Source organism: Rhodofomes roseus (assembly GCF_022264815.1).
Source record: "Rhodofomes roseus strain CIRM-BRFM 1785 chromosome Unknown C8Q71scaffold_16, whole genome shotgun sequence".
Lineage (NCBI taxonomy): Eukaryota > Fungi > Basidiomycota > Agaricomycetes > Polyporales > Fomitopsidaceae > Rhodofomes > Rhodofomes roseus.
Genome location: NW_025952972.1, coordinates 118721 through 133587, shown reverse-complemented (window position 1 = coordinate 133587; position 14867 = coordinate 118721). Strand labels below are relative to the sequence as shown.

The 14867-nt window shown below is 54.6% G+C and overlaps 5 protein-coding genes across 5 annotated transcripts; 3 read left to right on the top strand and 2 right to left on the bottom strand.

The window, feature by feature from the left end:
• Positions 1–189: 189 nt before the first annotated feature.
• C8Q71DRAFT_909046 (uncharacterized protein) lies at positions 190–2735 on the top strand. The gene is made up of 7 exons (XM_047929022.1): positions 190–378; positions 434–482; positions 533–586; positions 644–670; positions 726–743; positions 795–1928; positions 1989–2735. Exons 1-7 carry the CDS (start codon positions 331–333, stop codon positions 2465–2467), a joined length of 1809 nt encoding a protein of 602 aa, XP_047776662.1. The 5' UTR covers positions 190–330; the 3' UTR covers positions 2468–2735.
• Positions 2736–3029: 294 nt separating this feature from the next.
• Positions 3030–4506, bottom strand: C8Q71DRAFT_838244 (uncharacterized protein). The gene is made up of 3 exons (XM_047926479.1): positions 4047–4506; positions 3266–3994; positions 3030–3204 (listed from the first exon to the last, which is right to left on the bottom strand). The coding sequence occupies exons 1-2, from the start codon at positions 4328–4330 to the stop codon at positions 3286–3288; spliced, it is 993 nt and encodes a 330-aa protein (XP_047776661.1). The 5' UTR covers positions 4331–4506; the 3' UTR covers positions 3030–3204; positions 3266–3285.
• A 587-nt stretch (positions 4507–5093) lies between these two features.
• C8Q71DRAFT_155561 (phenylalanine ammonia-lyase) lies at positions 5094–8023 on the bottom strand. The gene is made up of 7 exons (XM_047916652.1): positions 7930–8023; positions 7616–7876; positions 7360–7559; positions 7002–7298; positions 6322–6864; positions 5944–6271; positions 5094–5890 (listed from the first exon to the last, which is right to left on the bottom strand). The coding sequence occupies exons 2-7, from the start codon at positions 7795–7797 to the stop codon at positions 5230–5232; spliced, it is 2211 nt and encodes a 736-aa protein (XP_047776660.1). The 5' UTR covers positions 7798–7876; positions 7930–8023; the 3' UTR covers positions 5094–5229.
• Positions 8024–10927: 2904 nt separating this feature from the next.
• C8Q71DRAFT_711971 (Fcf1-domain-containing protein) lies at positions 10928–11727 on the top strand (the record flags this gene model as incomplete). The annotated part of the gene is made up of 5 exons (XM_047920830.1): positions 10928–10995; positions 11049–11114; positions 11164–11312; positions 11371–11443; positions 11502–11727. Coding segments are annotated over 5 exons (582 nt in total), but the record flags the coding sequence as incomplete, so codon positions are not given.
• A 950-nt stretch (positions 11728–12677) lies between these two features.
• C8Q71DRAFT_770488 (translation initiation factor eIF 4e-like domain-containing protein) lies at positions 12678–14768 on the top strand. The gene is made up of 12 exons (XM_047924322.1): positions 12678–12861; positions 12917–12955; positions 13011–13089; positions 13146–13180; positions 13232–13303; positions 13358–13425; positions 13475–13527; positions 13586–13728; positions 13778–13850; positions 13906–13943; positions 14001–14042; positions 14102–14768. The coding sequence occupies exons 1-12, from the start codon at positions 12775–12777 to the stop codon at positions 14552–14554; spliced, it is 1182 nt and encodes a 393-aa protein (XP_047776658.1). The 5' UTR covers positions 12678–12774; the 3' UTR covers positions 14555–14768.
• The last annotated feature ends 99 nt before the right edge of the window (positions 14769–14867 follow it).

Genomic DNA, 14867 nt, shown 5'->3' with positions numbered 1-14867 from the left:
CCCCGACGCGAAAGAGCGCAAGATGGAGGAGGAGGAAGGTGTTAAGCTGGGTCAGACTGACTCCGCCGTCTGAAGGTCTAAATGAATTTGATTCGCGGGATGCGGTTTTTGTTAATTACGTAAACTCTACAAATTAAATGTAAGTCCAGATACGGACAGATAACCTCAGGTCCAACATCACGGCCGCGTCCCACTCCTTCTCTACCCTGCCGTCCACCCTACCCACCCTCGCTGCACTCTCTGCCGACCATCCGTTGAGGAACAGAGCTCGTATCTCATCCCCGAAGCCCTCAATCTCTTATTTGAACGTTTCATACCGGAAAATCGACCATGGCGTTTGGGTTGACTATCGGAACGGAGCGGGCGACGACTTTGCAGGTTCGCCTGTACGACTTCTCATACTTCGCATCTAGTCGCTCACCTATCTTTCCAGACTTCGATACAAGATGAACTTACGAGAAGGGGCTACAGCACGGAGGCCGGTATGTAGACCCTGGGCTCACAGGCATCCGGATACTAACGATAGTTGCAGACCCAGTCATGGCCGAGTACATCACTATAATGATTATCAACAACAAAACTAAAGGTCAGTTCGGTTACGATAGTCATGCACACGACACTGACGCGATGCATGGGGCTATAGAGCAAATATCTTCTGAGTTGGAAGATCGTGAGTATTCTGATGTCGTCCTCCGTATCGGTGCAATACTGACGAGCCTCACAAGTGATTGGGACTGAATTTGGTCAGTGATCACGGAGCATTTCTGAGTTTTCCTCGCTCACCAGCTGTGCAGATCCGAGTTTCGTTGACTGGCTTTTCGAAGAAGCCGCCAAAGGCGCGCCCGACGCAGCACCCCCCGTTCCCGAAGCTTCGACATCCACTCAGCGCCGTGAATCGCCCCCACACCTAGTAGAAACCACACGAAAACCACCAAGTGGCCCTCGCGCCGGTGCACCGCTCTATCAGCAAGCCATCTCCCAAGCTATCCCTTCCACATCCCCCACCGCACAGAAGCGCACAGCGTCTGCTCGTTCACCGTCACCCACGGGCCATGCCAACAAATCCCGACGTATGGACGGGCCACCAACGGGTCCGCGGGCGATGCAGCACGGAGGCGGTGGCCAGCGGAGTCTGCTCGAGCGTATGGGCCCATCACGTAACGGCCACCCGCCATTCCCGCAGGACGACATCCAGGCGCGGATAGACAACATCACCAATGGCTCGCCCGACGCGAACATGATGATGATGGGTGGCTTCCCGATGGGTGGCATGGGTGGCATGGATATGGCGATGACGAACCCGATGCTGCTCCAGGAGATGATGATGAACCAGATGGCGCTCATGACCCAGATGGCAGGGGCTATGGGCGTCATGAATGGCGGGTTCCCGATGCAACCAGGCATGGGTGGGGATATGGGAATGTTTAACGGAGGCGTCAACGGGATGCAGGGGCAGATGGGCGGGATGGATAACGGCAGGGGGAGAGGGCGGGGTAGGGGTGGCTCTCGCGGCGTCGGTCGCGGTAGAGGAGGCCCGCCTGGTCAGAACGTCGCGCCGCACAACCCGGACGGGGCGCCAAACGGACCTCAGCACACACAGCCGACACATGCTCCCGCACCTTCAATTGCGGCACCGACACCTGTCCAGGCCCCCGCGGTTACACCTGCTCCGGCAATCAGGTTCTCGACAAGCGGGTCAGCCCAAGGTCGCCCGAATTTCGTTCCCCCTGAGCGGCCACAATCACCCACGCTTTGCAAGTTCGGCCTGAAATGCACGAACGCACTTTGCCGATACTCTCATCCGTCTCCTGTGGCTACGCCAGAGAGTGGTGTGGTGCTGAGCAACGAGGCCTGCGAGAACGGCAAGAACTGCAAGGACAAGGACTGTATCAAGGCGCACGTCAGCCCTGCTGTGCTGAACCCTCATGGTGAACAGTCCTCAACTTGTCTATTTCAGAATCATCCGGCTAACAGGGTTGCATCTACAGCAGAACAACTCAAACCCATCACGTATTCGTCACCCGCACCTCCGACGACCCACTCGCACCCACAATCCCAGACGCCCTGTCGATTTGGCGCCGCATGCACGCGTCCCAACTGTTCATTCGCCCATCCTTCTCGTGCACCGAGTAACGCCTCTGCCATATCATGCAAGTTCGGCACGGCATGCACGCGTGCGAACTGCTCGTTCCAGCACCCTGAGGGTCGCGTGCTGCCGTCGACCTTCCACCGTGGTCTGTCCACGACCGGCGCGGTAGAGAGCGTTCCTACGCCTCAGGCGGGCACCATGGGTGCGCCCAGCCACCACAAGAGCATGACATTCAACAAGTCCCAGAGCGCGGCGGAGCTAAGCAAGAAGGTTAAGGAGATGGAGGAGAAGAAAAATGAGGCGGCGAAGGCGGTCGCGCAGGCTGAGGCTGCTGCCGGCAAGAAGGATACGTCGACGGGCGTGGTGATCAGCGCATAGGTGCCCGTAACGGCAGTGACCTGCGAATCGCAGCTCTTTTGACACGATGCAGCCGAAACGGTTGTTCGGACGAACAGTAGATATCTGTATAATATGTGTCGCTAACTGCTTTGTGAATGTGGTGAAATGTTTCGTCTACTTAGCTACAACTTCAGTTGGGTGGAATACAGTCCTGGTGGTCATCCAAACCGCCAATCCCACCCTCTCCTGTATGTGTGATTCTCGTCGGTTATGTGGGCAGAGATATCAACCTGGAGTTCAACACTGTAACTACGAAGGATGCTTGAGATGTGTTGAAGAGTGAAAGTTGTGCCAAGCGCGAAGGGCAGCACACAGATGTCTCTTGAGGGCGTCTTGTCTTAATCTTCATTGAAGGGATCTCGGTGCGCTCCAGCCTGCGCCAGGAAGGCCCGGGAATGCATCAGCAGGAGGTGGTACACGCGAAGACGCAGATAGGAATGGTACGAGCGTCGGTATTGGCAACGCCATCCGCTGGTCAACGATGCAGTAAGTATTCCGCGGATCACGCTCTTCGTTGCAAATGGGCCGATGTCGCGAAGCTGCTGCGTCCAACGATCAAGGTCTGGTATCGATCGACGAAAAATCCTCAATAAATACAACGGTCAGTATGTGTTACCGACAATGACGGACTGATACTGTAATCATGAACCCATACTTGCGGCCACTGGCACAACACATAGCGTGACGATCAGTAGGATCATGAAGACTCCATGGTTCTAGGAGTGCAATGATTAGCACAGCTGTACCGGTCGCCGCTCAACTTGCAGATATACTCACACAGGGGAGGGACAGGTTGTTTATTGGCCTGGGGCTTCGGGCCATCTGACTGGCTTCTCTATGCCCAGGAGCCCTGGTAGCTCAGCCCAGAGGTGCCTCTGCGGCTGTACCTCAGCCTCATCCTTGCAGAGAGCATCTCTGCAGTTTCCACACAGCCGATTTCCGCGGATCAAAGCTGTGCGGGTGAGGAAGGCCGTTGAGAGCAGACCCCCTGCTGTGTGCATTTCCAAGAAAATTGCGCGCAATCGCTCGATGCAGTCCCGACAACGGTCTTGCGTTTCACATTCTTCTGGGTGTGGGATGCCAGGGGTGAGTAGGAATTCCATGGACGCTTTGATAGCATGGTAAAGGATCTCTTGACGAGCGTTGATGCAGCTCGCGATGTCTTGTTTGCTGAGCCGTTCGAGGTTATCGTCGAGGCGACGGCTGCCATTGAGGAGTTCGTTCGCATCAAGATGGCAGCAAACGAGCAGAGCACTGGGCAGTATCGAAACAGTATCGGTGAGTCGCGCAATATTGACTGCCTGGATAGCGTCCGTGTTCACGTATGCCATCGAGGAGCTGCCGTATTTGATGTAGGCTTCGTTCCATTGGTCAGCATCAGTGCAGAAGCAAGACTTCATCCTCGAAAGGTAGTCCTCGTGCACATATTGGATTTGGTATTTGTGGGAAAGTCGAATGAGGGCGGCAACAACGCTGAAGTCGAGTCGTACGTGGTGAGGATAATATCTGTTCGATTATAAAATCAGTCAACACTTTGATCAAACGAGGCACCACGTACTTCTTCCCGTCGAAGATGACTCGTAGGAGATGACGCAGTTCCTCTGGATGGTCGGTGAGGTGGACCATAGGACACCCGTCGAACGTCTCCGCAGATGGTGGTTGAGGAACGGTGAACAAGTCACGAAATACCTCGGAGTTGTAGCCGAGCAGCCCCTGATATACCCTGAAGGCATGGCCCTGCGCTTCGAGCACTACATTGCCATCGGGGAACCATAGCTCCTCGTCGGGTACCAGCGCGGCGGTCTGTACATTCAGTTCTCCGGGAGCTTGCGCGTCGTCCATGATCACAGATAACCGTCCTCCTTATGCCGTAGCGGAATCTTTATTGTCCATGCCAGAAGTATTTCGAGGATTACCTACAATCATAAGGCCCGGTGTATGCAACAATCGTCTGGACGGGGGACCACCGACTAGGTATGTAAGAGTGACAATGGCATTTCCAGGTCGCGACCGCCGACGGCTCACTGGCACGGCTCAGACTCTGAGGCGCCCGACGCCCGTGCGCGACGCAACGCGATCCCGTGATCATTATCAGTGACGCGAGCCACGCGACGACAGACGCACTGGGCTCGGTGGTCTGCAACTTCAAGTTTCAAGGGAGACCGTTACGCGACTTGAGGAGAACTGGCGGCTATGGGGCTGGATTTTTTGAATCTCTACGCTCAAGCATGCAGCTCACGTTGAGCGAACACATCAGTGAAGGTGGTATACGGCAAAAGCTCCCTCTTAGGCTGCGTCAATACTGGGTAAGGGCCCGGACCTTGTATGGGCCTCACCGCGTTCAAGTTGGACTCACAGTTGGCACAGCATCGTTACGGCCTTAGATACACAGTCGTGCTCCCGAGGTGTGTCACAGGCAGTGAATCAAAGCAAGAGCACCTTCAATATGTCAATATGAGGGTATACATCTCTGATATCGTCATGAGGTCCTGACGCGGCAGTACTATCTGCATGATCTATTACACATGTCATTGAGCTTCCATGGCAGCGCCGGGCGAGAAGACAACCGTTGTGAGCCTGTTCGAACTCGTTCGAATCCCTGCGCTTTCCATAGCAAAGCCGATATCATTCTGGTATTGTCTAACGATACATCCACAGATACTCTACAAACACTGATAATATCTGCAATAAATAGACGAACCCTCGACGCAGATCTAAAAACGACCGGTACCGTCCCTCCCCTATTGGAACAGCCCAACAACAACGCCCTGCATCTTGCCATCCCGGATAGACTCGTAGATCAGAGAGACATTCTGGCCCAGGGTCGCGTCCGTGACGCCAGGGCCGTCCGCGAACCCATCCAAGTTCTCCTTACCGTGCATGCGCACGCCGAGCGTCACACGGATGAACTCGTACACCCCACGCGTCCTGCCCAAGTACTGAGCAGCAGGTGCCGCACCGCGCTCGCCGGTGAGGTACGCCTTGCGGAGGTCGGCGAGCAAGGCTGCGCTGTGTTCTGCTACGGCGTCGCGGAACGAAGTCAATATAGTCAGCGCTGATGCAGCACCGTTCGCGAGGCAGAAGTCGACGATGGGCGTGGTGCTCGCCGCCGCAACCTTCTGCATACGCGGGACAGCGTCCATCGTGCTGGTTGCGTCAAGAGCATGGCGGAGCGCGGGCCAGGTGATATTGAAGACCGTCTCGAGGTGCGCCGGGGAGAGCGAGCTGCCGAAGAAGGCGGGGAGCTGTTCCTCAACGATCTTCTTCATGCCCTGTTCGAACTCGTGCTGCAGCGCACGGAGGTCAAGTGCCTGGCAGAGGGCGTAGAGGTAGCTGGCGGTGAGCAGCGACAGCACCTCGAGCGAGTTGATGGTCGCACGACCACTGATCAAAGCCAAGGAGCTACGAACACAGCGTCAGTCATTTTCATTGCGAAGAAGTCGATGAAAACCTACTTCACAGCCTGGTTGTGCATCTCCGCTGACTGAATGTGCGTTGAGACAGGGTTCGCGAGGTAGCCCAGCTCGCCTGTGTACGCCGCAATGTGGATGTCGACTCCCTTGGCATGATAGTTGAGCGAAGGGTCGGTCGCAGCGACGCTAGGTGGCAGACCGCGGTTCATGGCGGGGTTGAGGATCTCGGTGCACTGCGAGAACAGCAGCTTCCCAATGTGGTGGAGGGCGAGGCGCGTCTTCTCCATGGCGTTCGTGACGGCCATAGCCTGGAAGTTACCGCCATGATGCACGGTGTCCGTCTCAGCCTCAATGAGCGGGTTGTCCGTCGCTGGCGATCCGGTCAGAATCATTCTGATTACACCGCCGCAAATCACTCACTGGTGTTGCACTCAAGCTGGATTTGGGCGAGCGCGTGGAGGATATCCTCAATCTGAGGGCCGAGGAACTGTGCCGCCGTTCGCAGAGGGTAGCGGTCCTGGCGCAACTCGCCAGCATCATCCTTGATACTGCGCTCCTCTTCCTTCGTCACGGCAAACTGCGTGCCCTCGAGCAGGTGCCGGATGTGTGCGGCCGACTCCACCTGACCCGGGTGCGGGCGAGCAACGTCGTGGATGAACGGCTCGAAGGAACCTTGCGCTCCGAGCAGAGCTTCGACACCCATAGCTGTGCATACGTGGGCGAGCATCGTGAGATGGATGGCGTCATCCAGCGCGAGCGCCGCGACGGACGCTGAGAATGCGGTGCCGTTTAGGATACCGAGATGTTCCTTGGACGCGAGGGGGATTGGCTCGATGCCGTGGGCAGCGAGAGCCTCAGTGGACGGCACAACCTGGCGGTGGCCGAACTTGGCCGGACCATCGAAGACACGGATGGAGGGGTTGCCAATCAAGGTGCCGGCAATGTAGGACAGAGGTGACAGATCTAGATGGGGACAGTGTCAGTACATCGTGGCACGATCTCGCAGATTCGCATCTGGGCTACTCAATGATCACTGGTTGCGCCTCGAAGAAAAGGAGGCGCCAGAAATGGTGATTGAGCGGCTGCAGATCATGACTTACCTCCTGACGCAGAGATGCTACCACGCATGGGAACCAAGGGCGTCACGTTCTCCTTCAATAGAGAACCCATCTTCTCGATGAGCTCCCATCGTACACCCGAATGGCCGCGAATAAGGGAGTTCATGCGGATGAGAATGGCGCCCCGGACCCACGCCTCAGGCATGCTCGTTGACGCGAGGGGGTCCAACAGCGGTAGAGCTGCTGTGGGGCTATCCATTTGCGACGGCAGCACACCGGCGTGCTGATGCTGAAGCAAGGCATGGCCGAGCATGATCGGGTCATTTGTACGTGTATCGGCTGTCGTTCACAACTTGAGGTTAGACGTCAAGATGTTCGATGAACGAGCGTAATGACGCACCGCTTCCGCCGAAGCCCGTGCTTACTCCGTAAACACTGGTTTCAGCGTTCACCTTGCCTACAATGACGGCACGGCTATTCGCCACTTGCTCCTTCAGCTCATCCTTCTCGTCGAGCGCCACGGCAGCGCCATAACGCGCCGCGGCTGTGACAGCAGGGATGGATAGCGTCTTGCCATCCACAACGACGGGCTTCCCGCCCCTATACGAACAAGGCGTCAGTGATACGGCCAACGATGTAATTATGGCGTTGCGTACTTGTACGCTTGCAACTCAGTATAAGAGTCAATGAACCGGTTCAGAAGGCTGGAGCTAGACGCCTGGTGGGCATGCTCGACATGACCATTCTTCACCCCGTTGCCGTTGCTGGAGGGCTTCACGCTGGCCTTCATGCTAGTGGCGTAACCGTTACCCGCGGAGGTGGAGAGGGTAATAGGCATGGTTAACAATATAGGGGTCGGGAGAAAGTGGTTGCAATTGGAGGGGATGAGGGGCGGGACTGTTGGCTGACATCGCAACCTAGAGGCTGGTTTTATACAGGAGCCTGACAATGGGACGATGCGTTCACTGACCGTCAAGGTTGGTCACAGACCGAATTGGAACTGCGATAGCCGCTGGGTTGTGCATTACCATACTGTCGCTCCGTGTTAGATCCGGCCGATGGGCCAACCAGAAAACGTCTTCGCCTGTCCTGCGAGGATGATGATGCACCGAGGCGCGGGAAGACCTTCTCGCTCTGGCCCACTGGTGCGGTCAGAAGAAGGGCACGACATTCCGAAGCGGTTACATGAGAAGCCGTAATTGAGTTCGCCGTGCCATCCGTTTTCTCGCTATCTCAGATTACCTACCACCACGGGCCTGGGAAATGGAATGATCAGGAGTGCGATAATCCCTGCGTTCCCTGCCATTGGCAAGCGGTGCGCCCACTCTGTGCAGACTCTGCGACAGCACCTCGACGTATGAGAGATTGTGATAGAGCAGCCACAACGGCAGCTGCGCATGATTGCTCCGTGATGTACCGAAGGCATAGCCAAACGTGGACATCTGTCAAGCTGCTCAACGAACGGGAAATGTCTCGGAGTGAGTTCACGCGCCGCTTGATTGATGTTCGAGTACTCTTGACCATTGCTGAGAGTACTGAGGGGCTCCATCGGATAGGACGGTTCGTCCCCTCCAGACACTTGGGGATGTTCTCGCATCCGTGTGGCCTGCTCAATCGCCAATCACACAGATTAGTGTCCGTGCGATCTAGGCAGGTACCAGAGAAAGATGTTGCAAGCGATGCGACGTATTCGCCTCGATAGAAGTCCGCATTTACGAGAGACAGGTGGTAGCCAAAGACCTAACATGGACGCACATTGGCTGCAAGTTGATCGCGGATGGATAACCCGTCCTGGATTTGAGTAGATGAATCCCACGAAGAGTATCACAGCTGCCGAGGCGTGCGCATGACGAAAAGTGCATGCGTATCAGTATGTACTGGTGACAAATGTAGAACTAATCAGTATGTGCTCACTTCTGATGGTTCTTGCTTTCAAGTTTCAAGGGCCTGGCCGTTGTAACTTCGCCTCACCAGCGTACATAGGTTCGAGCTAGCATTCTTGACTTGTTGGGCTATGCACTCCATGTTACACAGCCTGTTCTGTGTTCGACGTCGACGTAGGAGACACATGCGATTCCGCTCGTTCCGGCAGCTACTCCGACCGTGAGGGCTTCTCAGTTCCGAGATGCGAATCTTTCCGGATTACGTCAACCAATCATGGCCGCTACCAGTCTGATGGTAAGGTCCGTAAGGAGGAACCAGGGGCCATCGGCACAGACCATGTCAATTCGAAGGCATTCTATCTCGTGGGTCGGTAACATGTCTTAGATCCGGCCGGTGCCTTCTTAATGCCTGCACGGAAAGACAAAGATCAGCGGCTGAGACCACACAACATGAACCTGAATGGAGGGTAAATGAGGAACGGCCAGGGCATGACAGCAATTTGTCGAAATTTAACCAGGGAGCGCCGAAACGGCTAGCTTTTGACCGCCTAAGCCTATCTCTTTCTGAGAAAACGATGCGACTGGTATCTTACCGGGATTCTGATGCGCCTGTGCAACCGACACAACTCAGACGTCCTGCCGGTCCCCGGAGAGCTAGGCGTATACAGGCAACACCTGGCCAGCTTCCTGAAGCGCAACCCGGCAGTCGGACGATCGAACTGCCAGGTGAGGACCCGAGTTATCAACGCGCCGCATCCCCACAACTCCAGAGAAGGACAGGTCGCTCCAGCCATCGCCCAGATCGCATGACGGAAAGACTCCAAGCGCAAGCCTGTATATGACGATACGAGGGAGGGTACCTATGACCGACGGCGCGCGCAAGGCCTGTCCATCTGGTTAGCGTCCATACGGTCCTGCGCAGAGGGTACAACAACACCCACCAGCTGGGGCCTGGCTGGGGCAAGCATCACGGCGAGCCAAGGTCCGCATAGAGGTCACGGGTGGGTGACGTATATAGAGCCCACATGGCCCTTCCGCGAGACACCTGGATGCATGCGGATCGCCCGTTCCATTGAGGTGAGAAGCCACCTTTAGATCGTTCCGCGCAACGTGCGATAGCTTACCGACGGGATCGGAGACAGGGAAGACATGCGCCTTGAAGTTGCATACATAGTTCAGGGTAATTTGAGAGTAATGACGTCCATCCAATTCGTCCTAGTAAGACCGTCTGTATCAGCACTTCGGCACACAGAAACATCCTGTCTGCAATAGTCAAGTACAGCTGAGGGCACTCACTGATGTTATCTGCGCTCGGATCGCCGGCGAGAGAGAGGGCGGATAGAAGCTGTCTACAACGCTAGTAAATAGCGTCCTAGGCGGGAACTCTTTATCAGCACTTCGGCGCACAGCAACATCCTATGTGCAATGGTAAAACACAGCGCTAGCTGGGGCACTCACTGATGTTATCTGCGCTCGAATCGCCAGGGAAAGAGGGCGGATAGAAGTTGTCAACAACGCTAGTAAACAGCAAAGCAAGGACGGTTAGACCCGGAGCCAACGATTATGCAATTCAAGTCGGCAGTTAATACAACGCCAGTATCCGACTGATCATCGGTGTGTTGACGCCTTCTCGCGGTTGCAGGTCGTTGGACTATGTAAATTACGGATTTATGACGGAAAGAGCAACTTCTAGGCGATCGAAGCCACTGACAGTCTCAAGACGGCTTTCGGGTACCAGCGCATGGTAAGAGAAGTCCAGGAGAGCAGGAGCAAGAGTACTGATAATCTTAGAGAAAATAGACCGGAGAAAGGTGACACAAAGGAGGTATGCAGACGAGTATAGGGTGCTATTGCCAGCGTGTCAGACTGAGGTCGACGGACGGGAGAGTCAGACGCCGACGGTTTGGACGAGCGTTGAATCCCCTGATCAGGATATGTTCCCACGCCAATTATTTGAAGCAGGCTCAGCCACCGCCGCTTCGCCTTGAGCCTTCATTTCTTCATCTCTCTCTCATACACTATGGTATGTAATCCACAACTGCGTTTCTAGGCACCTATTGACTGAAATACTGTTCCTATTTGAAGGGCAAGGCCAAGAAGACAAGAAAGTTTGCGGCGGTAAAGCGGTTGCTGAACCCGAACGATATCAGGCTGTCGGTCTCCTGTACTAGGTCCCTTTGGTATGCGCTGACACGAGGCCATGTAGGAAAGAGAACCAGCTGAAGCAAAAGAAGAAGGAGGAAGTGGAGAAAGAGAAGGCTGTCAGGCGGATGTAAGTGCAAAGTGCCGCTTTGCCCCTCGCACTCACGAACGTCTCACAGACCCCAGGTCGCTTCCTCGCTTTTCTTGCAACACAATGACGCCCTTGTCCCTCCATACCGTGTTCTCATCGACACGAACTTTATTAATTTCAGCCTGCAAAACAAGCTGGAGTTGATTAGTGGGATGATGGACTGCCTCTACGCTAAATGTGAGTGTCTGTGCGCATGTACGAACCCAGCCCCGTTCACACCATATCTCTCGTACAGGCATACCTTGCGTCACGGATTGCGTGATGGCCGAGCTGGAAAAGCTGGGACACAGATATCGAGTCGCTTTACGGTGCGTACAGGCTTCCTCGATCAACCGCCCGTACTGACAGGTGGTTTCAAAATTGCAGAGTCGCTCGAGACCCGCGCTTCGAACGTCTGACATGTTCGCATTCTGGCACGTATGCCGACGACTGCCTCGTACAGCGAGTGACATCGCACCGGTGCTACATTGTCGCAACGTGTGATCGGGAACTGCGTCGGCGGATACGACAGATCCCTGGTGTACCGCTCATGTATATCGTGCGGAGGCGATACGCGATTGAGCGACTGCCTGATCAGGGCGCGCCAGCATGAGGTCTTCGGACAGCTATCGGGTGGGCAAGTGGCTGTACCCGCTGCGGAACTGGTTTGGTGGTTTGGTTGTAGCCATATTTTGTACGTCCCTGTCTCGGAGTTCAGTCATTGCTTTGACATATTGCATTGCATTACATTCTTTGCGCGTGCATGTGTTCTCTAGAACTTCTTCGATCCCTTCAAATTGTTGCTCGGGTCCTAGGCCATCGACTTCTCCGCAACCACTCGGCCATCTTCGCCCATGTGAGATTCATGCATTGTCAACAAGGCGCCAGTAGGGATCGCCCGTGGAGTCTCCTCGGCGCAAGAACAGGCAGGTATGTACTCGAATACTCGACGGAAGCACCGAGGCTCTGTCTGGGGATCCTGCCTACCATTGACGACGCGTTCGGGCACCAGTCCTTACCCCGGTCTAAGCGGTCTTCTAACCATTTGGCTATGAGCAATACCTTTGCCCCAGTAAGCGGAGCTGGAACATGAAGACCGAGACTGCTTCCACGTCGCGAGGTTCAGCGTTAGACCGCCGCAATGGGCTTTCACACCTTCGTGAGATGCACGGGCGCAGAGCGAACAGTTAGTGCTTCTTCTTCCTCTTCCTCTTCCTCTTCTCCGACGACATCTTATCTGACTGAAAGTGAAATGAGAATCTATGTTTGCGTCTGACCTTGGCCTGTCGAAATGGAATGAATTAGTATGACAGGAAGGCCTCGCCCACGCCATGGTACTTACTGCTTGCGCGTGGTACAGGTATGGCATCACTATACCTGCCGCACTTTCTCTATACCAGAATCCAGAAATAATCTGTATTCAACACAACACTATTCTTCAGTTTATCACTTTTGTTCTATAGTTCGTCGGTTCATTAACTTTAAGTAGGCGCTTAAGTTGCCCTATGGCCAAGTGTGCCACATGTTGCAAACAGAAGTCAACAACGCGCCCGCGACGCCCTTGTGGCTGAGCTCAGCTTCAACGCCTGAGTCGATAGTCCAATCGTCCCTCACAAGATCATTTAACAAGCCAGACTATTCAAAGTTGTTGTTTTCAACAATGAGCAGCGACGACAACATTCCGTCCGAGTACCCATATGCCTGGTCTTCGAGCTCCCAGCTATCGCCGGAGGAGTTTCTCACCAAGGCGCGTGCATCCCTCCAGCAGTTCCCACTTGCACTGACGCGTTCTCTCACTCCAGTACAAGCCGTCGATGATCCAGGATGACGGGACGAAACCTGTGAGAGAGGTTGTTGCGTCTCGTGCATTGGAGCTGACCTTCCCGCGACTATCAGTGGTTGTGGATACGGAAATCCACAACAGACCCGGAAGATACCGACATGGTCGCCGCAGTAGAGGAGGCGACTGAGATCTGTGAGCAGTGAAATGATGTTTTGAAAGACGCTGAGAGGTAACTTATTCTGAGGCAGTGGAGGACGTCACGACGAGGGTCGAAGAGATAAAGGTAACTCAAAATCGACAGCAACTTCCTGTACTGACTCGTGCATGTGCAAAGAACGACGATTCGATACCTGTTCGAGCCAATAAGAAGAAGGGAACAAAGAGCAAGAAGGAAGTGCGCGAAACGGTGCGTATTAGCTGCGCATCGGCTCACACTGTACCCCATTCTCACTAGTGACAGGTCCAAAGCGAGGCCACTGAAAAGCTGAAGGATATCTCCATCCGACATGGCTTCGTCTCGGGAAAATGGCATGCCCTTCTTACGATGATTTCACCTTTACTCACGACTCTCCTATAGGCTCATTTTCGCGCCTACCGATAAGGTTGACCTTGTGTGGTCGACAATCGCTAGTAAGCGGTTTCGCAAGTGGCATGGATATATTCCCACTGACCTGCATTGCTCCGCCAGACTCCCTCATATCGGGCCCGCTTGCTTCCACGAGTGCCCATTGTGCAAAAGTTGCGACATGCCCCAAGCACGAAGTCCCGAACTACTCGCACGTTCTTTGCCTCTACGTTCCCAACGTTTATGACAAGGAAGACGTCACAGAGGTTCGCCGCTACCTTGTTCCTCCGGAACATTCTGACGACGCTCTCTTAGATCATGAAGATACTACTTCGGAAGCATGGAATGAATCTAATGGGCGTCAAATCAAACCTCTACACTGCGATAGGTAGGGAACGTCCACTGCCTCGCACGCGTCTTGATGTGTGCTGAGCGAATTCAAGGGCTTGATAGCAAGCATCCCAGCGGCATTCCATCGACTGTGAGTTGCCTTCCCATGCATAGTCACCGATCCAATCAATGTGGGACCCTTCACTAGGTATGGAAAAACTCAGCACTCATGCCAGAAACGGATATCAAGGTCAGTCCATGGAGCGGAAATATGCCATTTGATCCGCCGGGACTCATCTTGTGCTCCAGAAACTGAAAGAGGAGTACTTCGCAGAGCTCGCTGCGGCCAAGAACAACGATACCGAGAAAACAGCCGCTCGAAAGGCCGCGGCTGGGACCGTGGCCAAGTCAAAGCCCAAATTGAAGCGAAAGGCTGAAAATGACGACCCGTTCGCCTCCGAAGACGACGAACCCAAGGACACAAAGTCAGAGGCCAAGAGCAAGAGCCAAGCGGGCGGCGCTTCCACTTCGCAGAAAACAGCGAAAGCAGCACCTAAGACGAAAAAGAGCTCAGCGAAGGACGAGTTCGGCTCAGATGACGAAGTCGCGGAGGACAGCGATGCAGAGGCCCGGAAAGCAGAGGTCGCAGCGAAGAAAGCCACCTCCAGGCGCAAGGGTGCAAAGCGGCCCAAGGAAGATGACGACAATGACAACGAAACCGAAGACATCGAGGAACGGCCGAGGCAGAAGGTTCGGAGATGAGGGTCGGTACATAGAGTCACCCTCATCTCCACTTTGTCTTGCTTATCCCTGTTTGCATGTTCTGCACTGGCGATCGCTCTTCTGTATAGTATTGACCACTGTGATTCTGATCTTCACGGTATCAAATCTATACCTTGTTTGCCGGCTGCTCAAGCACCTCCGCGCATGAATTTTGAATCTTGTCCTGTAATCCGCATGAAAGTTGGTGAGGCCGCCGGTTGTAACTTGTATCAACTGCGTCGCAAATTATCTTGTTGTATACGTACCAAGTCCTGTGGCTGTCCTAACTCATGTAGACCACGCATGATATATC